Source organism: Gouania willdenowi, chromosome 10, assembly GCF_900634775.1.
Source record: "Gouania willdenowi chromosome 10, fGouWil2.1, whole genome shotgun sequence".
NCBI lineage: Eukaryota > Metazoa > Chordata > Actinopteri > Blenniiformes > Gobiesocidae > Gouania > Gouania willdenowi.
In genome coordinates this window covers 15,122,671-15,149,457 of record NC_041053.1, presented here as the reverse complement: position 1 = coordinate 15,149,457, position 26,787 = coordinate 15,122,671, and the positions used below count along the sequence as shown (strand labels likewise).

The 26,787-nt window shown below is 39.6% G+C and overlaps 1 protein-coding gene across 2 annotated transcripts; it reads left to right on the top strand.

The window, feature by feature from the left end:
* Positions 1 to 2,966: 2,966 nt before the first annotated feature.
* On the top strand, positions 2,967 to 15,791 carry pcdh12 (protocadherin 12). Of its 2 annotated transcripts, none has more exons than XM_028460240.1 (4): positions 2,967 to 5,506; positions 7,167 to 7,222; positions 8,232 to 8,404; positions 14,315 to 15,791. In XM_028460240.1, exons 1-4 carry the CDS (start codon positions 3,017 to 3,019, stop codon positions 15,274 to 15,276), a joined length of 3,681 nt encoding a protein of 1,226 aa, XP_028316041.1. In that variant the 5' UTR covers positions 2,967 to 3,016; the 3' UTR covers positions 15,277 to 15,791. The 2 variants fall into 2 exon arrangements, with proteins under 2 accessions (XP_028316041.1, XP_028316040.1); XM_028460239.1 differs by having other exon boundaries at positions 7,134 to 7,222.
* Positions 15,792 to 26,787: the final 10,996 nt, after the last annotated feature.

Genomic DNA, 26,787 nt, shown 5'->3' with positions numbered 1-26,787 from the left:
GATTTTTTTAATTCGGAATAAACCAGCCACCTAATTCAAATTAAAGTTTAATTCGGAATTAAAATAGCATTGGGAATTAAGTGTTTACAAGGTCAGTTTAAAGCGAAATTAACTTTTATTCTGAATTAAAAAGGAATTAAAGCTCCCATGTAAACGTGGCCAGTGACTCCAAAAACACACAACGCTCCAAATTGCCGTATTAATGCTCAGATTGGTCATTCTTCTAAATGCTGAAATAAATGTTGGTAATGTGACCCTCGGATCACATAATCACATTTTTTGTGGCTCCAAAGGATTTAATCTGCTTTGCAGTCATTTGTATATTTTTCCTCTCGTTGTGTGTTTTTGTTGTCGTTTTGTGTTATGAGTCATTTGGCATAATGTTGTTTTTTTTAATTGTATATTTAAAATGTCTTTTTTCTGTATATTTGTTGTGTATTTTTGTTGTCTTTAGGTTTCTGACAAGTGAATCAGCCTCATGTTCAAAGCAGCCTGATTCGTCTTACCAAAAAGACGTTTTTAGATCAAAATAAGTTGGTAGTTTACTGGACAAGGCTGTTTAAATGGTTAGATATTTCATGTGTATGAGTATTAAAGTAAAGGCTTTGGATCCAAAGACCCATCTCTATCATAACGTTACACTGAATAGGTTTAAAAAGTCATGAAATGTCCAGCTTTAATGATTTGTTCTCTATATGAGCATGTGTGCGCTGTGCACGGGAGCAGGGAAGCCAATCTCCTGCGTGTGCTCGCTCAGAGACAGATGGCCGTGCACGCAGCCGGTTCCCACGGGTCACACGTAGGAATTTCAAATGCACAGAAAATCCAACACAGAGAAAGGAAAGGAAATGAAATGAGCGAGGATGATAGTGGCATCAGTTTGAGGATAAACTGGCTGATAGTGAAGGATTCAGACTGCACGAGGCGTATACTTTCTCTCTGAATAGATGGAAATAAACTGAGAACTGGGCCAATCTGTTCAGTCTTAGCATCAAAACATTTTCTGACACGTGGAGAAAAAAACATGGATTAATACATAGGAATGAGGCTCATCTGATTGCGATCTTCACGCAGGCTTTTCTCTGCCCCATCATTGGGAGAATTACCAAAAATATCACATCAAAGCAAAGGTAATCCAGAGTGCACTGATTGCCTTTCATCACTTGAAGTTTTCCTCAGCTCCTTAATGAGCACATTAGATAGCATCTGACACGAGCTGAGTCTGGCCTGAGTTGGGGGTGCATGGCAGGGTCTGAATAGATTACCCTCGTCATTTAGGTTTGTGTGAGGCGGGTCGAGGACAGATGGTCTGGAAACGCTCTGAAAGCCTCCTTCAGCCCAGTGGTTTGCTTTCTGTGCTGCACTTTAACTTGGTGAGATGGTAATGTGGTCCGATAGGGAGCGCAGAACCTTATTATGCTGCGGCAGCTGCAGGGGGGGTGGATAGGGTGAGGAGACACATGCCGGGGTCAAAGGGCAGACTGTGAAAACACTCGCATGGGCTTCAGTGGGAGAATGTAGATTTAGTTCGATATTTAGGAAATCTACAAGTGCAAATCAAGAATAAAGTCAAAATGTCTCGAATAAAGTTGAAATATAAAGTAAATGCTGAAGTCGGAAAACAAGATAAACATTGCGTTGTAATCTCTTTAAGGATTTTGTAGAAATGTTGCAAAAAACTTAATTTGTTCAGAAGGAAAAAAAAAACAGTCAAGTTTTGAAAAGGTGGAAACATTCAACCCGTCTGTGGCTATTGCTACGTAAACTGATCAGAGCCAGTTTGGATAAAAACTGTTGTCGTATGTGGTGAATTGGCCCGAGTCAGCATACGTAGATTTGACATTCATAGCAAACATCCGACTTTTATCACAGTATTGTATATTGAGTTTATTTTAGAAAGGTCGTCTTTAATCTGGACATTATATGTCTAATTTATTCATAAAATTTCCACTTCAATCTCAGCATTTCAATTTATACACATATGCAGACACACAAACACACATCTACGCATACGCACATTTGTGTATGACACTCTTCTCTACATTGAAGTAGTTAGCACTTTAATCCATAAATCACGCTATGATGCAATACAAATATCCATCCATCCATCCATTTTCATACCCGCTTATTCCCGTTTAACAGGGTCGCGGGGGTCTGCCGGTGCCAATATCCGCCTCTCATAGGGCGCTGGGCGGGGGTACACCCTGGACAGGGCGCCAGTCCATCACAGGGCAACACAGACACAGACAACCATTCACTCTCTCATTCACTCCTATGGGCAATTTAGAGACTCCAATCCAATACAAATATTACACTACATATATATATATATATATATATATATATATATTAGACTATAACAATGTATAGCCAGCCCCATAATGTAATAACGAACCAAAAGGCAAAAGTTTTTACGTTGTTGGGCTCAACATCTTGTTTCATTATAATTTAATTACATTTCGGGCTCAGTACTTTTGTTGTTACACTTTATTTCTTTTTTTTTTTTTTATAACAATGTTACACGTTTGGGTCTTTATTAACGTGCATTTTGATTTTTTTTTTTCTTTCAATAAAAACATGAACCTTGGCTCTAAAAAGGTTGAAAAACACTATTATAGAGCCAGAAGAAGGTTGTTATTGTTATAGTTTTCAATCTCAGGTTGTGGTCAAAGGGGCAGAGGTGGCACGCGCTGCTGAACAATGCGCGTCTGCCGCGGTCACCGTGCACACCCCTCACCCACCACCCATTGTGGGGACACACGTTCAGGACTGGGATAGTGGGTTGTCTGACTCTGAGAAAGTCACACACACACACACACACACACACACACACACACACACACACACACACACACACACACACACACACACACACACACACACACACACACACAGGAGGAGGAGGGGCAGGAGAAAGCGGCTCCTCGCTCACAGACACACACACACTCTCACTCTCGTGCAGCAGCTCGCGGACGGTCGGACATGCCGGAGCAGTGAGCGAGGCTGAGCCGCTACGATGGGACCCAGAGGGGCTGCTGTGAGCCGGTTCTCCCTCCAGCTGCCGCTGCTTCTTCTTCTTGTTTTTCACCCCGCCGCCGCCGTGACGCTGAAATACAAAGTTCTGGAGGAACAGAGAGTTGGAACCGTCATCGCGCGCCTCAAGGACGACGTCTCCGGGGTTTTGGCCAAACTACCCGGCTCCCTGACGTTCCGTTTCCGCGCCATGCAGAGAGGCAGCACCGCGTTCCTGTCCGTCCGGGAGGAGGACGGAGAGATCAGCATCGGAACCAAAATCGACCGAGAGAAGCTGTGTGAAAAGAACCTTAACTGTTCTATTGAGTTCGACGTGGTGACGCTGCCCACGGAGTACCTGCAGCTGTTCCACGTGGAGGTCGAGGTTCTGGATATCAACGATAACTCTCCGCACTTCTCCCGGTCCATCGTCCCCATCGAGATCTCCGAGAGCGCGTCCGTGGGCACGCGCGTCCCGCTGGACGGCGCCGTGGATGCGGACGTCGGAGAGAACTCCCTGCACACTTATTCTCTCACTCCAAACGGATTCTTTAAGATCGAGGTGAGGACCAGGACAGACGGGGCCAAGTACGCAGAGCTGGTGGTGATCAGGGAGCTGGACCGGGAGCTGCAGTCCTCCTACCAGCTCACCCTCACCGCGTCAGACAACGGAGCCCCCCCCAAGTCCGGCTCCACTTTACTGAAAATCAGCATTTCAGATTCCAACGACAACAGCCCTGCCTTCACTGAACAATCTTACATCATTAACTTATTGGAGAACTCTCCTCTGGGGACGCTGATCGTGGACTTGAACGCCACAGATCCAGACGAGGGCAGCAATGGTAAAATCGTCTACTCCTTCAGCTCTCACGTCCCGCCAAAGATTTTGGAGACGTTCAAAATAAACCCAGAAAGCGGCCACATCACCCTGATTAAGAAGGTGGACTTTGAAAGCACCGCGTCCTACGAGTTGGATGTCCAGGCTCAGGATCTTGGTCCAAATTCAATCCCTGGGCTTTGTAAAATCGTGGTGAAAGTCGTGGATGTAAACGACAACAAACCAGAGATAAACGTCAACCTGATGACGCCCGGCAAGGAGGAAGTGGCGTACATTTCTGAGGGGGCGCCGCTGGATACCTTTATTGCTCTGGTGCGCGTTGACGACAGTGACGCTGGACTTAACGGGGAGGTGGTCTGCAGACTGCACGGCCACGGCCACTTCCGGCTTCAGAGGACCTATGAGAAGAACTACATGATCTTGACTAACACGTCCCTGGACAGGGAGAAGAGGTCTGAGTACAGTCTGACGGTGATCGCTGAGGACAGAGGATCCCCCAGCCTCTCCACCATCAAACATTTCACCGTCCAGGTCCTTGACGAGAATGACAACCCTCCGCACTTTGAGAAGAGCCGCTACGAGGTGTTCACGTCAGAGAACAACTCTCCAGGAGCCTACCTGATGACCGTGGTAGCGTCGGACCCAGATCTAGGCACCAACGGTCAGGTCACCTACAGCGTTATAGAAGCCCCAGTCCACGGGAGCCTCGTCTCCACCTACGTCACAATCGACCCGTCTAATGGCGCCATCTACGCGTTACGCAGCTTCGACCACGAGGACGTGAGCCGGATTTCCTTCACCGTACAAGCCCGGGACGGGGGTAACCCGGCCCACTCTACCAACACCAGCGTCCTGCTTACTGTGTTGGATGAAAATGACAACCCGCCAATCATCCACTCCCCTCCCCTAAGAAACAGCACGGCAGAGCTGCCTGTGTGGAGACACGCCCCTCCAGGTCAGCTGATCACTGCTTTTAAAATCACAGACCGTGACGCGGGGGCCAATGGGGACTTCAGTTGCTCCATCGTCACCGGCAATGAGGACGGACTGTTTGTGATGGATGCTCGTCGCTGTGAGCTTCGAACCAATGCCAGTCTGGAGCAGGCTTCAAGGGATGTAATGGAGATCAGGGTGGAAGTGCAGGACAGGGGTGTCTCCAGATTGTCTACGGGAGCTCTCATCAGGCTTTCTTTGCAAGAACACCTGGAGATCCTGCCCCCGCTGCACCCCACCGGCTCCAGCCAGGCCTCGGTGGATCTTTCCCTGGTGGTTATCATCTCTCTGGGCGCCGTGTGCGCCCTGCTGCTCATTGTCATGGTGATGTTCGCCATGGCCAGGTGCGGCCGCGAGAAAGCCGAGCCCAGAAACAACTACAACTGTCGAGTGGCAGAGAGCAGCTATCAGCAGCATCCCAAGAAGCCGTCCAGACAGATCCACAAAGCAGACATCACCCTCATTCCGACCGTCAATGGCGCTCTGCCCGTGCACGCACACCCACACTCCACCTCGCCCTCCCCCACGCCTGAGGTCGGCACCCTGGGGAGCAGGCAGAGCCACCACAGCCGCCAGTCGCTCAACAGTCTAGTCACCATCTCGTCCAATCACGTCACAGAGAACTTTGCCCTGGAGCTAGCTCACGCCACTCCTCCTGTCGAGGTAAATAAAAACTCTTTTTAATGAACGCCATGAAGTGTAAAATTACTGTTTACAGGTTTTTTTTCAACTGCTAACAAGCATTGGTCCAAACTGAAGTCACATGATCAAAACTCTAAGCACAGTCTGCTTATCCATCAGGCATCTCAGCTCAACTGTTACTCTCATCCCCAAAAGTGTTTCTCACCAACTAAACACTTCATACACGTCTCAAAAAGAAGCTCATTCAACCACAACACTAGCAAACGAACACACAATAGAAACACACAGTGTCATGCTCATCACAATGAACTACACAATAGGAACAACAAAGAGCGTTACATGAAATACATCTTATCTTTCAATCTTGAATGATTCCTGTCAGATAAATCCCTATTTATTGTAATTATAAAACAAGATCTTTGCACTTTGATGGTTCTAAGTTATTGTATATGCAGTGATAGATTACAATTAGACGATTGAAACAATTTACAGCAAGAACATTTGTACTTTTGCACAAGTACTTCAGGACCTCACAACAAATATACACATTACTCTAAACAGAAAAATGCAGAATACAATTTCAGTCCACATCACATCTTATGTCTTCTCTGGAGAGGCATTTTTGTAACTGTATCCAATATATGTTACAAACTTCCAGCTGACGTAAAGCCATATATTGCTTTATTTTGTTAAATCTGGCTCAATACAGTAATGGTAGGATGCATATGTTGCCTATTGTTTCACTGAAAAATTCTCATAATTGATGCAACTGTTGAACTCTGCCAGTTTGGCTGCACCTTAAAACCAGCCACTCTAAGAGAGTCCATGATTTAGCACATGGTACATCACTGTGGTCCTGATTTCATCAGAGCATAGTTCTTGGTGTTCCTCTCCTGGCTGCTCTCCTCTCTCTACCAACACCACCCACTTCTCTCATACAGTATATACTTAGTCTAAGGAAAAAGAATCAGAGCCACTCCTTTTATTCTAATGAGGCCAAACACAGATCACGACTACACTCAGCTGTGTTTGGAATGTCAATATTTGTTATAGCATTTTCAATAGATTTCAATATGGCTGCAGCAGACATTCCCCTTGTTTCTGCCCCCCAACCCATTATTCTGTTTTGATTATGTTTTTAACTATTTTGAACAAAGTGTGTCAGCATATGAAACATGTGCTGTAAAGGTTTAGTGTTTGGCAGGTGGTGAACTGGAAAAGAGTTCAGGAAATTTGGTGACTGTGGTCAGTGAATGCATTTTGTGTGAAAGCCATGAAAAGTGATTCACAGTTTAGTCCGCGTGGACTGTGTTAAGAGTTTTGAACATGTGACTTCAGTTTCGACTAATGCTTGTCGAAAAAAAACTGTAATGAGGTCAGACTAAAGTAACGATGGTTGTGTTGGTTTGAAATTGATGATTTGTTGATTATTTATTTACCGTCAGCCTTCAGTGTCATATTTTTTTGTCATATCATATAAATTCATGCCACCTACTTTGTCCCCCATACCCCCCTCCCCAACAGTCCTCAGACCCAACATTGTCCTGTGACCTTGCTTGTTCGACTCCATTCATTTTACCCTCTTCATTTTTCCTTCTATTTTGTTCTTTTTCTGTTTTTGTCTTTTTTGGTTCTCTTGGGATTGTAGCAAGTCTCACAGCTTCTGTCCATGCTCCATCAGGGCCAGTACCAGCCACGGCCAAGCTTCAGAGGCAACAAATACACCAGGAGCTACAGGTAACACAGAGTCATCTTAAAGAAATAGATTAGAAATAAAATGGGATAAAAGTAACCAAATTGGTGGAAAAGGTGGTGAAATGGGATTTTTAAAAACCATAGAAATTTTTTAAAAGATGCGCATTAGCGTTTCCAAAGACTGACAGAAAAAGTGGTAAATAGGTTCAAACTATCAATATTGGCTTAAGAGTGACAGAAAAAGTAGGACCAATTAGTTTAAACTGGCAAATAATGGCCATGACAAACCATGAATGTGGTTAAATTGGCCAAAATAAGCATGAAATATGGTGAAAAGAGGTTAAAAGCAATAATGGATCAACAACATATGCAACATTAGATGGGAATAGTGGTGGAAAGGGTTTATAAGTGCTGAAAATGTATTGAAAGTGGAAAAAAAAAATATTCAGAAAAGGCATTTGGATATGATGGAGTGGCAGAAATGGGAGTAATGAAGCAAAAATACAAGAATAAGTGATGAAAACAAGTTAAATTATGACAATTTTGGTGTAGCTGCAGAAAAAAGGTAAAACTAAGCAAATAAAAAAAAAAAAATATATATATTAATAGTTTCTTGAAGGCATCTAGTTACCCTTTCCCAGTGTCTCACAACTCCAAATGGGGCCCCTACTCCAAGGTTGAGAACCCCTGGGTTAGAGTTAGGATATAATAGAATGGTATTTAAATAGGGATGATATAATTTTACATAACAACACTGCAATTGTAACTCATGCTTTTTCCAAATAGTTTATAGCTTTTGCTAAATTCCAACTCTTGTTTCTAGTTGAACTTTTACCTAAGATATTATAATCAATGCACTAAAATGTAAATGTAAGGTGGTAAAATGACACTATACAGCACACACACATACAGTATACACACACAAAACACATACAATTATTAAAACAGGCATGAAAATTTCCCTCTTTTAAAATGTACTTATGTGTTCAACAAATGTAAGATTAATTAGTAACATGATGTCTTCAACCCAAACCCTGTGTGGTGTCTGCAGGTACGCCCTGAATGAGATGGACAAGTTCAGTCTGAAGGACAGTGGGCGTGGAGACAGCGAGGCTGGGGACAGCGACTACGAGCCTGGCCGGGAGTCGCCCTTGGACCGGCTGCTGGTCGAGGGCTTCTCTGACGGTTACGTCCGTAACGGTCAACACAGACCACCACACGCAGGTACGGCCACACCTGATCTGATCTGCTCGCCAACAGCAGGACAACAAGCTAAAACAACACTAGAACACTATCGCTAAAATTAGTAACATCATCACTATCGTCGGGTGGTCAAAATATATCTAAATATGATAATACACATCAAGTTAGAGTTTTGTTCTTTTATTTTCAACTATGCCATGCCTAATAAAATGAAAAACAAAAATAAGGGGTGGACTGAAAAAATATTAACTAAAGTTACTGAAAAGTTAGGAATGTAAGAACAAAAAATTATTTTTAAAAAATGAAACTGGAAACTTGGTCTATGGTCCACCCATTTTTGGGGCATTTGAGGCTTCCCTGGTTAAGGCATAGTCTCCTAGGCCAGTGGTTCTCAACCTTTTCAGCCTATGACCCCCAAAATAAAGATGCCAGAGACCTGGGACCCCCACTGTAGCTGAAGGTGGTTGAACACAGACATGAATATTAATGAACAGTCATGTGGAAACAGGTCCATCTATAAAGGGGAATAAAGGGGAGAGATTTTTGGGGCCCATCCATAAAGTCAGTAAAATGATGGTCCATTGTTCTATGAATCTGTGATAACCACATTTATTTATTTATCTGAATAATATCCACTGTTATACAATAATGTTTATTATTATTTGCACCATAGTATATAGTCATCTTAAAGATGTAAATCCTTGTTTTATTCAGAAATAAAATGGGTTAAAAGTGACCGAAATTGGCGGAAAAGGTGGTAAATGGTATTTTAAAAACCATAGAAATTGATTAAAAGTTGCAAATTAGAGTGGCCAAAAATGGATAAAAAGAGTGGTAAAAGGGTTCGGACGATCAATATCGGCTTAAAAGTGGCAGAAAAAAGTAGGACCAATTTATTTAAACCGGCAAATAATAATAACAAATTATGAATGTGGTTAAAAGAGTGTTAAAAGTGACAATATTGGGTCAACATATACGAATTTAGCTGGTAAAGAGTTTATAAATGTCAAAAACATCTTGAAAGTTGAAAAAATGTGCAGAAAATGCATTGCAATTTGATGGAGAAATGGTAGAAATAAAAGTAATGTAGCAAAAATACATTAAAAGGAGCAAAAATATGGCAAGAGAAAGTGATGGAAATAGGTTAAAAATATGGCAAGTTTGGTGTAGTTGCAGATAAAGGGTAAACATAAGCAAAAATGGGCTCAAATTGTTCAAAAAATGATCTTAGTTTTTTAATGACATCTGGCCACGCCTCCCAGTGTCTTGCGACCCCAAGGTTGAGAACCCCTGGGTTAGAGTTAGGCTGTACTAGAGTTTTATTTAAATAGGGATGACACAGAGTTGAATCCAGGCAGTGCCGTTGGTTGGCGTTGGCAAAAGTTTTCAGGACTATTTTAACGCTCCACAGGTGCAAACTGCTGAGGTTCCTTAGAGTTTTCCACCTTCCTACACATCAGCATTACTGTGCTGCATTAGAGCTGAATCTGTCATCAGTGTCACCTCTTCCCTTCCTCGCCCACTTTGTGCTGCCTCACCTCTCAGCCTCTAATCTGAGCCGCCTCTCTGCGATCAACCAGGCTTTTCTAATTGCTGCGTGTTGAATAAATGTGATGGGGAAGGATCCGAGTGTGCCTGTAATTGCATTGAAGAACATAATTACATCTCAAGCTCACCTTTCTTTCTCCTCCCACCCCCGCGTCGAGCTTTTATCCTCCTGTAGTTATGAAGCCCTCAGCATTTCATCTTGTGGATTTGCTGATCCACGTGATGTTAAACTCGTGTAGTTCAGGGGCGAAATAGAGACCAGTTTGAAGTCAAAAGGGCCACACATGGGAGAGGAAACGTATACCAGTAAATATTATGTAAATTATGTAAAGCACTAACAATATTCAAGCAATAAGTTACATATATTGGTTTCTGTAGGAAACTCACATTTCCTTTATTTTGTGACCAATTTGTTTTTATTTTTGAGAAATTTTGTAGAATAATTTCAGGAAAATTGCATTATTTTGAAAAATGTAGTTCTTGCAACAATTTGAAATAATAAAAAAAAAGACTCATCATGTCATGGAAATACTGTGAACAGTTCCATTGGATTTGTGTATATGACGGGACTCAGATATCTACAACTGAGATCATAAAAACAATAAAACCAAAACAATGCAAATGAGCTCCACCACTAAATGAGTATAAAACAATAAATAGAAATAAAACTGATTTAAATAAGAATAAAATAAATAAGAAATATAAAATAAATAAAAAGACACAGGGACCAAACAACTTACCCGGTGCTAAAAGCCAGAGATTTAAAAACACGAGATTTAAAACACTCCATGGTGGGGGCTGTTCGGACCATGTCATTTTTACTCTTTCCTGCGGGCCAAATTGGATGCTCTCAAGGGCTGGATTCGGCCCCCGGGCCTTGAGTTGGACACGTGTGACTTAATATTTACATGCAAGATGTCGCAGTGTTGCTTTAGTTTTTCAAAAACAGCTGTTGAAAACACACATGTATAATCATTTTTAAATTATAAATCTATATATTTTTCTGTGCGACATGCATTTCAAAGCATGCCTGTCAAAAGAAAAGTTTCTTTCAAAATAAAACACAAGTCCAACATGAGGACATTATTTATTTACTTTTGACCAGCTGTCTGCGACCCACCCAGTATAGGTCCCCGACCCACTTTTGGGCCCAGACCCACCGTTAGAGAATCACTGATATAACGTAAAGGTTTTCCGATGATTGTTTTGTCTTGAGGTTAAAAGAAGGAACAGTTCATTGGACGTTTATTGGCTATGTTTACACAAAAGCTTTGATTCCCCTTTAATGCAGAATAAAAATGAAATCCTTTTTAAAAACTTTTAAAATGACCTTGTAAACACCTAATTCTGAATCAAAATGCCTGTTCCAAATGGATCATTCCTCAGCCAAATAGTATATGTTCATTTTGCTTTAAATCAATTCTAAAGTTCTGATCAAACAAACACATACATAGTGTTTTTAAAAATAAATGTTTTTCTGATGCAATGTTTTTATATATTGTTTATGTTACTAGTGAAGAACTATGATTTTATTTATGAGATGTGGCCAATTTAGTGACATACATGATTATGAGACACAGAGGCAAGCTCCAATGGCCTCATGCCAATATTGACGAGTGGTGAAATAACCCAAAGTTGGGGTCCAAAATAAAAATGAAATAGTCGCATAAAGAAAACATGTTTTATATCCCAAGAAAGAGTAACATATATACTATACATTAAAACAGAGATCAGATTTTTTCTTATATTCCCACATGCAGTTATGGGCCAATGAAAAGAGTGAAAAAAAGGATTTTTCCACATTTCAAGAGACTGTCACCCAAGAACCAATGAATGTATGTGACTAATCATTAGTGATGTGAACAGTCTATGTTCATAGCTCAAAGCTGATCAGATTACAGGAAGCTGAGACATATGCTAAGTTGTTTACTGAAGGCCCAAACATGTTCCAGAACCAAACCCCGGCAAACTTTTTTCCAAATGTGAGGATCTGGCATGTCCACCAGATAGGATGTACAGCAGATCATTTTGGTGTATTCTGAGAGTAGGTGGAGCTGTATTACTACACCACATGTGTATTACTATACCACATGTGTATTACTATACCACATGTGTTGTAGTTCCTGAGATATTGGAAATAGAATAATTAACGAACAATTGTTAAAAAAAAAACCTAATTTTTTTAGACTTAAGTGTGTGGGCCATTTATTGAAATGACATGGAATGAACCAATTCTTTATTTTGCTTGGATAGAATAAATTTTTTTCTCCTTTTTTTTTTAGGAATTAAAAAACAATGTTATTGTAGCTGTTGTGTTTTAAAAAAAACCCCTTAATTGTTCATTTCAGTTAGTGCAGAATTAACTAGTTGAGAGTTGGATAATTGAGGTAGAAGGTTAATTTAATCGTCCAGCCCTAATGTAAACCAATCTATGTTCAACTGGAAAATCAATAAGCTTGGAGCAGTTTATTCAGAGGGAATGTTTGTTGACATGTCCTCTTTTCTTTTACTTAGCAGAAACTTTTCCTTTTTACTCATTCATTAGCGCTGAAGTCGATCCCTCTTCACGCTGCTCTTTCCTCTAAATGCACTTTCCATCGACTCTAAGATGTATTATAAATGTTGCTTTCATGTTAATGAGGCCATAATGAAGTCCTTCACTCGCCTGATTGAAAAGCAGTGCTCTGCTTTAATGAAGGCTTTAAGTTGCCACATTTGATTTGTTTAATTTATTCTTCTGAGATGTTCTATTTGAAGATGTAATATTGAAAGAGTGAGATGAAAGGGAAAGATGCAGGGCTTTTAGGAAAGCAGTTATTCTGTAGCCTCGCAGTCGATGCGTTTGATATGAACTCGGCTGACTCTGAATAGTGACGAGACACTTCAATCTCATTTTATTATTGAATGGACTTCATTATTTATAGTATTTTGGATGCAAAGAAAGGCAGTACCATGGCTTTTAACGTTTCTTTGTTGTAATGAACAGTAGGGGTTGAACAAACTAGTCGACTTGTCAGCTAGTCGACTTTAGTGTGTCTCGCGACTCTGTCCACATGATGTCGACTAGTCGCAGTACCTGTCTTTTGCCCAAGGTGGCGGCGCAACACAGCAAACGAGGGTCCTAGTACCCCTGAACGGCAAGGCAGCACAACATCAAGCATTTTTATTACTTTGTCTTGGCCTTAATGACAGACCCATAATGATTCCTTGATTTAGTAGCGCTCAACACTGACAAACGGTGGTGATCGTCAGCCTCCTAAACCGGAGCTCACACTGCAGCTGGTAGGCAGATACTACGGCTAATATACATGCTAACGTCAGCTGTAGTGGTAACATGTCTGTGTATTAGGCAGATCTGGAAAACATCAGCAGTGCAGGACGGAGGCTTTGTTAGCGAGTAAAGACCGAAAACCTCCAGTCCCTGGGACATGCTAAAGGCGCTAATGCTAAATGCGCTAATGCTCGGCTACCACCCTGTAGCATTGGCTTTCTTGGCTCTTGGTGATGTCATCAACTAGTCGACTCAACTAGTATGCACATAAAGTCGACTTTTAAAGTTACGAAGTCGTTCAACCCCTAATAAACAGTAACTCATCCCCTGGTTTTTCCTGACCTGCCACTATAGGGGGAAATTTAAAAAAAATGCCTTGATTATGGGCGGGGCTCCTGGAGCAGTTAAGACACGCCCAGTCTGTACTATAAAACAATCTATGCTATGCTAACTAGCTACTCATTACTCAATATACCTCTCTGTTCACTCTTCTCTTAGTCCAACCTACTCACCACGGATTGTAGAGTCCACAAGTGCTAGTTTTTATAAAAGGGGTGGGGCTAACAGTGCTTGTTTGTGATACAAGATGGTCCAATAACATCAAATAACCTCGTTCTCAGCCAATAGCAACTGGTTTCCACCCATAGAGGGCAGTCACTTTGACATTTTACACCAACATACGCCAAATTCTACTTTGACAAAATGGATCAATCAACAGCACGACTTAATACCAAATACATTTGTTTTCAGCAGGAAAAAAAACATTTCTGGGGTTTAGTTAATCTTTAAAAGCACTCATGTCAAAAAATGTCATGAAGGTTTTTGAACTTTTTTTTAGGGATGAATGAAACACATCTGCATTGTTTATTTTGTGTAGTATTCAGCGCTTTTGTTACTTATTGTCAGTAACTTTCCATTCTCTGGTTTTGAATACAATAAAAAAAACGTATTATTATTATTATTGGAATTGTAATTTTTTGGTAAATTATCAACCATTGTTGAATTACAATTAGAAAATGTTTCCATCAGATTGTGTCTTTGTTTCTTTGCTGTAGTTGTATCTCCTGATCACTCATCCCTGCTGTTCCCTATATTTTCTATTTGGTCCCCAGCTATGAGGCACTGCACAGAGGAGTGTCGGGTCCTGGGCCACTCAGATCAGTGTTGGATGCCTCCGCTGACTTGCCCCGCCTCCTCTTCCACCTCTTCTGACTATCGCAGCAACCTGTACATCCCGGGAGAAGAAGCCCAAATCCCAGAACACTCCCAGGAGAAGACGCCTCTCCCCTGCACCGACGCGGGCCCGGCCCGTGGACAGAGCTTCACCACGTTTGGTAAAGACATCAGCGATGAGGAATGTGGGGAAGACAACCCAGGAGAGGAGGGTGGCGTTGAGTCCAAAGATGAAGACCTGTACGGGACGTCGTCCCTTCTGACAGAAATGAGCAGCGTGTTCCAGAGGCTTCTGCCCCAGGGCCTGGACTCCTACATCCAGGTCAATGAGAACCAGAAGTCCTCCAGTCTGAGTGGAGTGAGTGTACCGATGAGCGGCTCCTTGGACCGCAGGAGGGGGCACCTGCCCGGCAAGCCCAGCCCCTCGGCTCATCAGCAGGGCGTGGCAGCCTGGGCAGCCAACACCCACTTCCAGAACCCGAGCAGTAACATCGGTCCATCGGGCCACCACCAGGGGGGCAGCTACCACACCCTGAAACCTAGCACTAAGCTCAGCTCCCAAAGCAGCAGCCTCAAGAGTCTGCAGACCCCTAAGAACAGCCCCCAGAACAGCGGGCACACGCTTAAAGCTCACAGCAGCCCGATGCTAACAGCGCTGGTTAGCCCGACGCTAGCACAGTCCTCCACAGTCCAAGTGGCCGTACCCGTACAAGTCCCGGGCCCGTCCTCCAAGTGGCTGCCGGCCATGGAGGAAATCCCTGAAAACTACGAGGAGGATGATTTTGACTCTGTGCTCGGTCACCTTCACGGAAAACGTAGCGACAGTCGCCACGAGCTGGTGGACGCTAGCGAACTAGTAGCGGAGATCAACAAACTCCTGCAGGACGTCCGGCAGAGCTAGACTTCCTGCTTCCTACTTCCTGTTCTCACTTCACTCTTTTCTGACGCCAAGTGAACGTTAGGAGCTGTGGTGGGTTAAAGCAGGGGTTCTCAACCTTGGGGTCACGAGACACTGGGAGGGGGTCGCCAAATGCCCTTAAGAAACTAAAAATATATTTTGAACAATTTGAGCCAATTTTTGTTTATTTTTACCCTTTTTCTGTAACTACATCAATCTTTCCACATTTGAACTTTTCATCACATTTTCTTGTCATATTTTTGCTCCTTTTAATGCATTTTTGTTACATCACTCCCATTTTAGACACTTCTCCGCCAAATTTAAATGTATTTTTTGCACTTTTTTTTTCCACTTTCAAACATTTGTGGAACCATATAAACCCTTTCCGCCACTTTCCTCACCAAATGTCACATATGTTGACCAATTTAACCTCTTTTCACCATCATTATTTTTTTGCCAATTACCACATTCACTATTTGTCATGTCCATTATTTGCCAATTAAAACTAATTGCTCCTACTTTTTTCTGCCACTTTTAAGCCAATATTAACACTTTTTACCCTTTTTCTGTTTGTTTCTGGCCACCGTCATCTGCAACTTTTAACCAATTTCTCCAATTTCGCCACCTTTTCCACAATTTTTGGTCACTTTCCACTCATTTTGTTTCTGATTAAAACAAGGTTTTGCATCATTAAGATTATTATATATTATGGCCCAAATCATAATACTTTTAGATACAGTAAGGGTCCCTGGTCCCTGGCACTATTATTTTGGGTGTCCCGGGCTGAAAAGGTTGAGAACCACTGGGTTAAAGAATGTGGGGATGTTTATAGAAGAAAAACAAAAAAGTATGACCTGCAATTGTCCTTAAAGTTGCATTTTATTAATGTAATAATTGTGTTTTGTGAATTAATATTATCCAAAAATGTTTAGTACACTATGTGGCTGTATTTATCTTTGTATTTTAAAAATACATTTTTTTTTATACTTCTATTTATAAAATGTATATAAACCAAACCAAAATTCTATTTTTATAACTTGAATGCATGTGGATTGAAAAAAAAAAAAAAAAAAAAAAAAAGGAATGAAGACTTGCGATTGACATTCTACATATTTAAAATGTCTTTTGTACTGTGTTTTTTTAAAATGTTATTATATGTATTCATAAAACTGCTATTGAATGAATTGTCTTTGGTCTTTGTGGTTGGATTATTGTGCACGATGGTCATGTTTTTGTGCTTAGACATGCAATAAAAAACTAAGCTTAATTTATTTTGAACATTAAATGCACCGCCGAAGGCCGAAGAAACGCGACTGTGAATACAATGAGCATTTGATTTTCAAGCGTTCTGAATTATGAACGACGTCCTAGTTTAATAAGTCATGATTCGCGTGCATCCAGAGGCTCTTTAGTTAATCACAAAAGTCCTTTTTATTCTTTAGAAATAAGTCAGTCTGAAAGGTTCTTGACCTGTTGTTCAAGTTAGATTACAGATTCCCTCACAGACAAAACGTTAAGGGCTCTTTGAACATTATCTCCACATGAACATCATAATATGAATTTCTTGTATTTGTTAATTTATGAATAAAATTTAAATGAAATTATTTGCATTTGTGGTATATGTATATGTATAATTCACCAAGTTAGCTAATGTTTAACATGGGGTTGAATGATGAAGGTCTTTCCACTCCGTTACCTTTATGTGGTAAAGGAGTGGAATGAACAACATGAAAGTAGTACCTCAAACACTGAGGTACTACTCAATGGTTGGTGTGGAAAGGAAAAGGAAAACTGCTGAAAATCGTCAATTGAACCTACATTACAAAAAAAAAAAAACAACTAGCGGAACCAGAAATTGAGGATTTTTCTACTTTATTAATAAACAATGCACACTTGATATTTCAGTGAGTACAATTTTTCTTGAAAAGAATAAAATATTAAAAAACAATTGGAACCGGACATGTCTTTTCCAAAATGTGCCCCTAATGAAAACTTAAGAAAAATGTAATTCCGAAATGTATCCTCTGCATTTATCATATTAAAGAAAAAAAATGTATTTTATCCTCACACCCCAGCTACAATAAGCTTTTCCACTTATAGCTTTTACTTTAGATCAGTGGTTCCCAACCTTTTTAGGATCGTGAGCCCTTTTTCATATCACACATTTCTGGCGACCGCAAAGAATTTTGCTCTATAATTAGTTTTTGATCATGTGAAACAAATACAGAGTAAACTAGACAGTATTAATGTACAGAGTGACACGATGCACAAGCTCAGATATTTTTACACTGTATTATGTTTGTCTTTTTACTGCATTTTATTTGAATTACATTTATATTTGAGAAAGTGAAAGTTTAGAATACAGTTGTTTATGATTGTGTTGTTTTAATTTGAAAAGGAATATATGCCCCATATGCTGGCGCCCTGTCCAGGGTGTACCCCCGCCAAGCGCCCTATGAGAGCCGGAGATTGGCACCGGCAGACCCCCGCGACCCTGTTAAACGGGAAATAAGCGGGTAAGAAAATGGATGGATGGATGGATATATGCCCCATATATATATACTGTATATATATATATATATATATATATATTTAATCAGTTATTATTTATGAATACATGCCAGGCCCTGACCCCATTTAGATTTCAGGCGACCCCACATGGGGTCACGACCCCAAGGTTGAAAAACCCTGTTTTAGATGCCCTAGTTAGTTTGAATCTATATGTGGTTCCTATAGAGTTGAACTGCACAGAATGTGAACTGTAATGTTTTATTATCCTCCAAAAAAACGAAAAGGACAAAAACCTTCCTCAGCTACCCCGAGCTGATTCTGTGCTACTCGTCACATTAGATAATATCTTTATATAAATCATAAAACAACCTGCAGATTTATCCTGTAAATGCCATCACAGATGAACTCTTTTCATAGGGTGACTCAAAAAACACCTTTACAAGGACCCCCCCCCCCCCCCCTCCCTGGGTGAAATGGTGTTCATTTTGGTGTCAAAAAGCATGTCAATAAGATTCTCTATATGTATACAACATTCATTTATTTCAGTTGCAAAAACATTTTAATCATACAAAATATAAGAAATAGGTGTATTTTAAACATGTGGAACATATTTTACAACTTATGTTCACTTTTATTGCTATTATTGTGTTGCATAATTTTACACAACAATGAAGAAATATGACAGCGTTAACCCAAATAAATGCTCGTGAACCAATTATTTTTGTTAACACTATGTCACATTTTTGTGTAAAAACTATTACGGAAGACAATGATAGCGATAAAAATTGAATAAAAGTTGGTAAATATGTTTTACATGTGTGAATTGCACCTATTCTTACATTTTGCATGATTAAAATGTTATTTCACCACAACACCATTATACATGAGCTCCACACTTGTCACCAGACTGGCTGAATGGATTTCACAACACAATAAGCACAATATACACAACTATAACATCACATCTCACTCTCACTTTAAAGCAGTCACTTCTTCCCCATCCTTTCTATTTCCTACCCTGACTCCCTCTTCCCTGTTCCCTTCCCCCTCACCAAGGTGTAACACTTGTAACTTTTTATATCCTCCCAATAATAAAGTGTTTCTTACCCTTCCTTAGGGAGGGCTGGTGATGGTCACAATTATGAAATACAATGTATTTATTTATTTAATTGAAATAACAAAACATGCATTGCTGTCTATAAAAGATTGCAGTGTTAACCTTCAACAGCATGTGGAGATAAAAAACGTTATTTCAACTGAAATAAATTAACGTTGTCCATGTGCATATATTATTCATCTTCATAAAAAATGGTTAGATTTGTATGGAAGCCTGTTTCTGCCACAAAAAAAAAAAAAAAAAAAAAAATCAAAATGGAAATTCGTAATTATAGAATAGAAAGTCGTAATTCGAAGATAGAAACTGAGCATTTGCTTTAGCATTCTTAATTACATTTTATACATATTACATGGTACGTATAGTGGAGAAAATAGCAGAATTTATGCATAAATAAGTCTATTGCAAAATGATTCTCTCACATTTTGGTATGTTTCTTTACAACTTTACATATACAATTCTCATTTCTCATAATTGTGGCTTTCTATCTCATAAGTATGACTTTCTTTCTCAATTATGGCTTTCTATCTCAGAATTATGACTTTCTATCTCATAATTATGACTTTCTATCTAATAATTATAACCTATCCCAAAGTGGGATGTGAGGGGTCGTTTTTGACCCATTAGAGAATCTGTTAAAAGATCTGAAAAAAAAGAAGAAGAAAAAAAAGACACATTTTTGCCCCATAAGGAAAAAAAAAAACAGTTTTTTTTTAGCCAAACCATCTTTTAATAGATTCATCAAAGCAAAACAAATAATAATAAAAAAAAAAAACTGCTTTGTTAGATTCTAAAGTGTTTCATAAATCCATTACAATAATGACTTTCCTCTCTTAGTGTTTAAACATGGATGTCCTCGAGTCAACCTGCAAATCATGTTAGTTTGTTTGTCCTTAAAGGCACGAGGTATAAACTTTAAGATGCAAAAGCAAAACAACCCTCGGTCACACTTGAGCTCACATTGCAAATAAAAGAGGGCGGGGCTAAGGAGGCTGTTGGGGGAGAATATGTCATTCAAAGCAGATGGAAATAGTTGCTGTAATAATAACACTGGGGCAGGCTGTCGTTAGTTAGAGACATGGTTGTGGCTTCCATGGAAACTCTTTGTTCTGCTGTAACCTAAACAGATGATGGGTGACACCTAGAGGTAATGAGGAGTATTTCTATCACATCAAGGCAGGCACAGGAACTAAGCATGGAAGACACCAAGAGGTGGAAACTTAGCAATTAATTCATTTATTCATTTGTTGAATTACAATTTGGTTTGCTCAAGAAAAAGTGACAGTTTTGCAGCAAAGATAAATCTATATTTTTATCTATCCATCGGTAGAAACACTTGAATTAACTTTACGACTAAATTACAAATAATTCACATATTTCTGTTTGCATAAAGGAGAGCCTTCTTTGCTGAATACAAATACATCAATAGATGATCAGATGATTGCTATGGCTAATGACTGATTAGAGACTTTATAAATAATTCATCTTCATTAATTGCCAAACAATATTTGACACGAGAAGGTGGATTTTTTTGGTTTATGACTAAATGAATGAAAACAAATGAGCTGAAACAACAAACTTACATTTAAGTAAGCTATATTCATGCTTTTCAGGATTTGTTTTTAAATTTTCTAAAACAAATGTTCTCCAGTTTCTTATGTTGTGGTCTGTGAATCAGTATTATAGGTAAACCAGGAACTGGTGAAATGAGAAAGGTTATGCGCTGTTTGGAGTGAAAATTTACTGCGCAGTGACGTCCAGAAGCGTAGGTGGTGGGCGGAATCGCCGACTATTCTCTTTATGGCCACCATCCGCTCTTTTAACATGTTCATTATTGATTCCCTACCCCTTTAGCACCTAAAGAATCGTTAAAATCCATGAAAGATTGAAGTTTTTCACACTTTGAGCAACTTTTGCAACGCTGTTTCGGTGGCCATTTTCTAAATCTCGCGCAAAGTCTAGTGAGTGTTCACCTCATGCTCCACCAAGCAGTACGACCACGCTGACTCCTCCACGTACTTGGTGTCACACAAAACACTGCTCGGAATTGTATCGACCTGCATTAAATGTAACATTAAACCATTTATCATTTTATTGTGGCGCTCGGCTTCACAAACTGTGTTTCAAATTCCTGTGTTCTGGATTTAATGGGCGGGTCAGAAATCATAGCCACGTTACGTAATGGAGCCATCATTAGCATAAATCCGACCCTGCTGCTGAAGCACACCAAGGTTCCACTGCCTCCAGCGGGCGCAATTACAACTTGTAAATGCATCAATCAAATAAAAACTAGGTGAGAAAATTCATCATCCTAAGAAAAGTGTGACAAAACAGACATAATAAAAGTCACAATTACACCTATATAATGCACTAAAAGATGCTATATAGCATAGTTTTTGCAACATTTTCTAGGGGGGGCATGCCCCCTGACCCAAAGCGCCGGCGTTGCCGCAGCGATTTCTCGCTGGCAATTTTAGCCTTTTACTTTTTTTTTTCTTTTTTTTCGGGACATCACTGACTGCGTTATGACGCAAAAAAATCTAAACTCAGGAAATAACTTGTTGCTGCAGTTTTAAAATGTTACGCCATTAATTTTAAACACTTCATTTTTAAGCATTTTTTGGTAAAGTATTTTCCCTTTGTTCTTCTTCTTATAGCTGCCATCTTTTCCTAATTTTGGATATTCCCACAGCATTCACTTTCCCTCCCATGATGCATTTTTCCTGCTTACATTTAAATGTTCTGTCTATAACCCAAAAATATGTTGATTCATCTCTTACATGAAAATTTTTGATTCAATGTCTTCAAACGTTTTTTTTTTTTTTTTTTTTTTTGGCCTTGCTTTCTTACTCTTTACACATTGGCAATGGTAGTATTTGTACTAGATAAAGTAAAACCAATTGTTTTGTATGTAAATTGATGACATAACTATCCTTCAATAAGTTCTGAGCATGCACTCCATATGCAATATTGCTAAAATCCAACACTAAAAGCATCTAAATCTACATTTCCATCCCACTCTTATATCAAGTGGACTACCTTTAGATGTGGACATCAAGCTCAAAGGTTTTAGTTCATCTCTGAAATGCTGACCTTTTACTGCATGCTAACAGTTTCCAAATCTCCACAGAAAGAGCTCTCATCACAAGTCATCATTAATATGTAAAAGTTACATTTCTCACCCCAGAGAGACACTTCTGCAATCATGTCTGCACTTGCCAGAGGCTCTCATCATTAATCACGCTTTTGTAGAAAAAAAAGCACTTCAGCAATTTATTGTAATTACAACAGCATCCCTCAGCCTCCGCGACCTGCAGAGAATAACAAGGAGAGGGAGAAACAGCGGGTTTCACCATCAGATTCTGTGAATAAAAACGCAGCACACCTCAACACATTAAAAGAGAAAAAAAAAGTTTTAGAATAACTTTGATATAAGACGGGAATTTAAAACTCAATAACATGATAAAGCAGAATGTTTAATACTTTATCATCTTTATCATTTGACAATTAGGTAATCTAGTCTACAGATGGATCGACTGTAGTTTAACCTCAGAGTAAAACTAGATGTTTCTCATAATTCTTCATGTTGTTTCTAGCACAACAAGGCGTGCAAACATTTGATTTTATATTTTTTCTCGGTTCATTATCATTTATTTCTTTTCATTGATGGATGATGGATTGGTTGATGATTCAAATGATTATTGCTAAAACATTGTTTTGTTCTTTTGTTTTTATTTTCCCCTTTTTCTCTTCTTTTTCTTTCCCTTTTTCTTCCTATTTTCCCCTTTTTCTCTTCTTTTTCCTTCCCTTTTTCTTATTTTTTTTTTAATCCTTTCCCCCTTTTTTCTTTTTTGTTTTTTGTTCTCTTTTCAATTTTGTTTTTCTCTTCCCCCCCTTTTTTCTCTTCTTTTTTTTTCTTTCCTCTCTTTTTTCCTTTTCTCTCTTTTCTCTTTTTTTCCTCCTTTTTATTTCTGCTTCCCACGAGGCGCAGGCTGCACTATTTAAATTTTTTGTACTGGTTGTATTTGCTTCGTGAGCTTTCCTTCCTGATGTGGTAATGTTTGGTTTGGTTGGGTAGACCATCTTATACACACAGAGCTTCAGAACTTCAGCAGATGTTTGAAAGGATTCCTGCCAAACGTCCTGCTTTTGGCAAAAACGTCGAGGAAATTTGAGTTATTGCATTATGTAATGTGTTTTTATACAACCTATACGCTGTGTAAAAGTTATGCAATACACTCGAGCTATTAGGCTAACAATGAAAGCAGTTATTGAAATGACATAAGTTAACATAAAGTCATCATCTCTAATCAGTCTCTGTGCACTAATACTACACGTTGCATTGACAAGAACATTCTAATGTAGAAGACAATAGTGCTCCTGGCAATAGCAACGGTTTTGCAGCAGTTATTCACAAATTGGACAGAAAAGATTTCTATGAGGAGAGATGTTGCTGAAGAAAAGTGAGCATTAAAATATTGCTGATGCTGACTTTTTTTTCTTTTATGATTGATGGTTCGGTATAAACAGGCTGTGAGGCTTCCAGATTGGAAGCCGCTGTAAAGAATTGTGGAAAAATAATGGCAAGAGTGATTGTCAGATAAAAATAATTGTCTTCTTTTCCAGGGGCATCGTTAGGGTGGGCTAAGTCCTGTGGCCAATTTACATCCAACAGTATTAAGTTCAATTTGGGAGAATGTTGCTGAAACTACATCATCTAGATAGAAAGTTTTTTGTCTCTGTCTTGTAAAAAAAGACGATAGACAGAGAGGATTTGATGATTGATTTATTGACTGAATTCCAAAACAATGGAGCTAATCTTCCACACCCAATACTAAGTGACTAAATTTACGTCTCTCTCCTGGTGGAGTGCTTGAGTCTTGCTGAAGTTTGCTGATGATTCTTTAAATGTTCTGCTTCATAGTAGTGATATGTAATTACCGAACTATCTCTTGGTCACTTCTGGTCAGACTGCACTAAGCAGGCCAGATACCATTGCACACTGACAGCATTCACTAAGGCCTCTGCAGCGGATTCACTGAGGCACACACACTCAAACCTTGTTTACATCTGAGATCCCTTTGACATAATGAACCCTGTGTCCACATCTGACCAAAGCTTGACTCTGTCTCATTCATACAAAACCACACAAACAGTTGGGGACTCGTCTCAAGATCTAAACACATCAGATAATGAGGTAAGTGCAAACATTTTCTTCTTCACGTTTGTTAAATGATTGACTAGACAAAGAACTTGGTAAAATCTTAATTGAGGGTGGTGGAATTGTGGGAAAAGTTAGATTTTTTTTTTTTTTTTCAAACAAAAGAGACGCCAAGCTGTCTAGAATGAAGGGTCTACATTTTTTATTTTTTATTACTCTCGATCTAAACATATAGTACTTCAGGATTTTGTATTAAAATTAGTTAGTTCATTAACTTTAAATTCACTCAGTTACCAATCACATATTTTCTTGTTAATTATTCTTTTATAGATGTTTACTGTAGTGTTATTTCATCTACTTGTCTATATTTAGCATGGTAGTATAAGTCACACATAGTAGGCTACTGTTTGCCTGCTGTCAGAGTATCAAACTATGGGTCATGGCCTTCAGCTCAGTGAACAAGTTTGCTCATTGGTCGCATGCTAATTATTCTTGCTTTTTATAATATTTAAAGTTCAGTCAGGATCACTTTAGTCAAAAAGCTTTTTTTAGCATGCATTTAGATTTGGCGGTAAAGCTCTGTTCTGGGACCTCTCTGCCCTTTCAGCAGCTGCGTGGAAAGCCCGAAGCAAAAGAGCTCCCATTTGCTTTTCCATGAAGAGGCATAAGCAGAGAGAGCGGTCAGCAGGACCTCCTGGAACAGAAGCACAGATGTTTCGATGGCAACAAACGACAGAGTTTAATTAGACAGAAGAGGAGGACCTGGGGTGGGAATGGGTTAGGTAGGGAATTAGGCGCGTTGCCGTGGTTTAATAGTAGCACTGAGACCAACTCTAACCAATAGGAAGCATAGAGCATGATCAGCTGGATGATTAATTGATTAGGGGATGGATGCTGTCAGTTGTTAACAGCTACTGACAGTCTTCCATGCCTGCCTGAACTAATGCGATGCTCAATTTTTCTGTTAATGAAAGAATTATGAAGGGAAAAGTGGTTGAACAATGTAGCGCACTGATGTTCACCTCCAATGACACAATCTCACTTTTTCCCAAAAGTTTTTCTTTGCTTAAGTATTTCATCGTCCATATTAGACACCCTTTTCCTTTAGATACATGTTAATACAGTATAAAACAAAACGAGAGTTTAATGAAAGATTAATCATTTACAGCCTTTATTTAGTCAGGTTAGCACCGTTGAGGTCAAAAGGGAGACAGTTACATTAAAACACAATTAACAATATATATAATTCATATTGATTGTATATGTAATATAAAACATGGTAGACTGAAGAGATTTCCCCTGGACTTTAAGCTTGTTTAATCTTAAGAGTTGAGATGGAGGCACCATGCAGGCATAGTTCATGAAACCAGTCCATGGCTGTGTTTGACATGGCACACTGTACTATACATTACAAACTCACTGCCTACTATATGATATGATTAGATAAGTATGAGTAGGATGATGAGCGTTCCCACTGAAGTATACTTCCAAGTTTCCTAAGATACATTTTAAGGTTCTCTTATTGGTTTATAAGTGTCTTTATGGTCTTGGGCCTTCTTATCTTTCAGAACTGATTTTACCATATGAACCTTCCTGGGCCCTGAGGGCCTCTGGCTCTGGCCTTTTAATAATCCCCAAAGTCAGGAAACGCACACACGGTGGGACGTCGTTCCAGTTTTCAAATCCAAAAGAGGCACAAAGAAAACTGGAAGCAGGAAATAAAAGTCTGCAGCACCCGAGAAGGGTAACATTAACTGCGTTTTTATTACCCTTGGAAATGTGTAAAATCTGAATAGTGCAATAAAAACTGGTAATGGAGACACCAAAATTTTGAAAAAACACTGAAACATTGCCAAAAAGCTTTTATGCTTTCATGAGGAGGTATTCTAGATGTTTCGAGATTGAAATGTGTCTTAAAAGCTCTATGAAAACACCTTTTCCGCAATTACACGTCACAGGATGTGACGTACCTGGTCACATGACCACATCTCTTTGAGTAAACATGACGCTGTACATGTAGATAAAAGAGGAGACGGAACATTTCTTAGCATTGTACTTAAAATAATTATTACCGCCACATTAGGCGTGAAACAACAAAGGAATACAGAATGTTATAAGGAGGTTCTGAGCGTCAGATTTCCTGCGGCAAAGTCTCGAGGGATGAGATTTTACAGGAGGCTCCTGCCCAAAACAACATTGAATGGAAAAACATTTAAAGCGCAATAATAGTTTGTCGACATTTAGAAATATCACTTTTATTTTGCGAAAATCTGTGACGGAAATCCAGCTATTGACAACGATCAAGCAGCCATTCCGTGTCCAAACACTCGGCTAAATAGTGCAGGAGGCCTGATTGGGAACGAGCCACACCTGAGTGAGCCACACTGACATCACTAGGAGGAGGAGACACGAGCAGGAATAAACAAAACGTGAAACAAGACCCACAGAATGAAACTAAGACTGACAAAAACAACTAAAACAGGGCCGAAAATGCTAAACACAAACAGACCCTGACAATAAGGAGCCACTGATTGAACTAAAATGACGAACAGTAACAGGTTAAAGATTATTTTCCCCTCAAAGTTTCACACATAAAGGCAAGCAGGAAAAACAAAAAGGTAACCATTAAAGACAAAGCTACGTGTGGACAGAAGAGAAATGATTACAGCCACATTAGATGTGAAACAACAAAGGAAAGCAGAGTGTTTGGAGCGTCCATCTTCCTGCA

Bases quoted from the DNA above. Each gene is read 5' to 3' on its own strand.
- pcdh12 (XM_028460239.1), top strand. From the start codon at position 3,017: ATGGGACCCAGAGGGGCTGCTGTGAGCCGGTTCTCCCTCCAGCTGCCG. The intron at 7,223-8,231 runs GTAACACAGAGT...TGGTGTCTGCAG, and splicing joins AAATACACCAGGAGCTACAG to GTACGCCCTGAATGAGATGG. The intron at 8,405-14,314 runs GTACGGCCACAC...TTTGGTCCCCAG, and splicing joins ACACAGACCACCACACGCAG to CTATGAGGCACTGCACAGAG.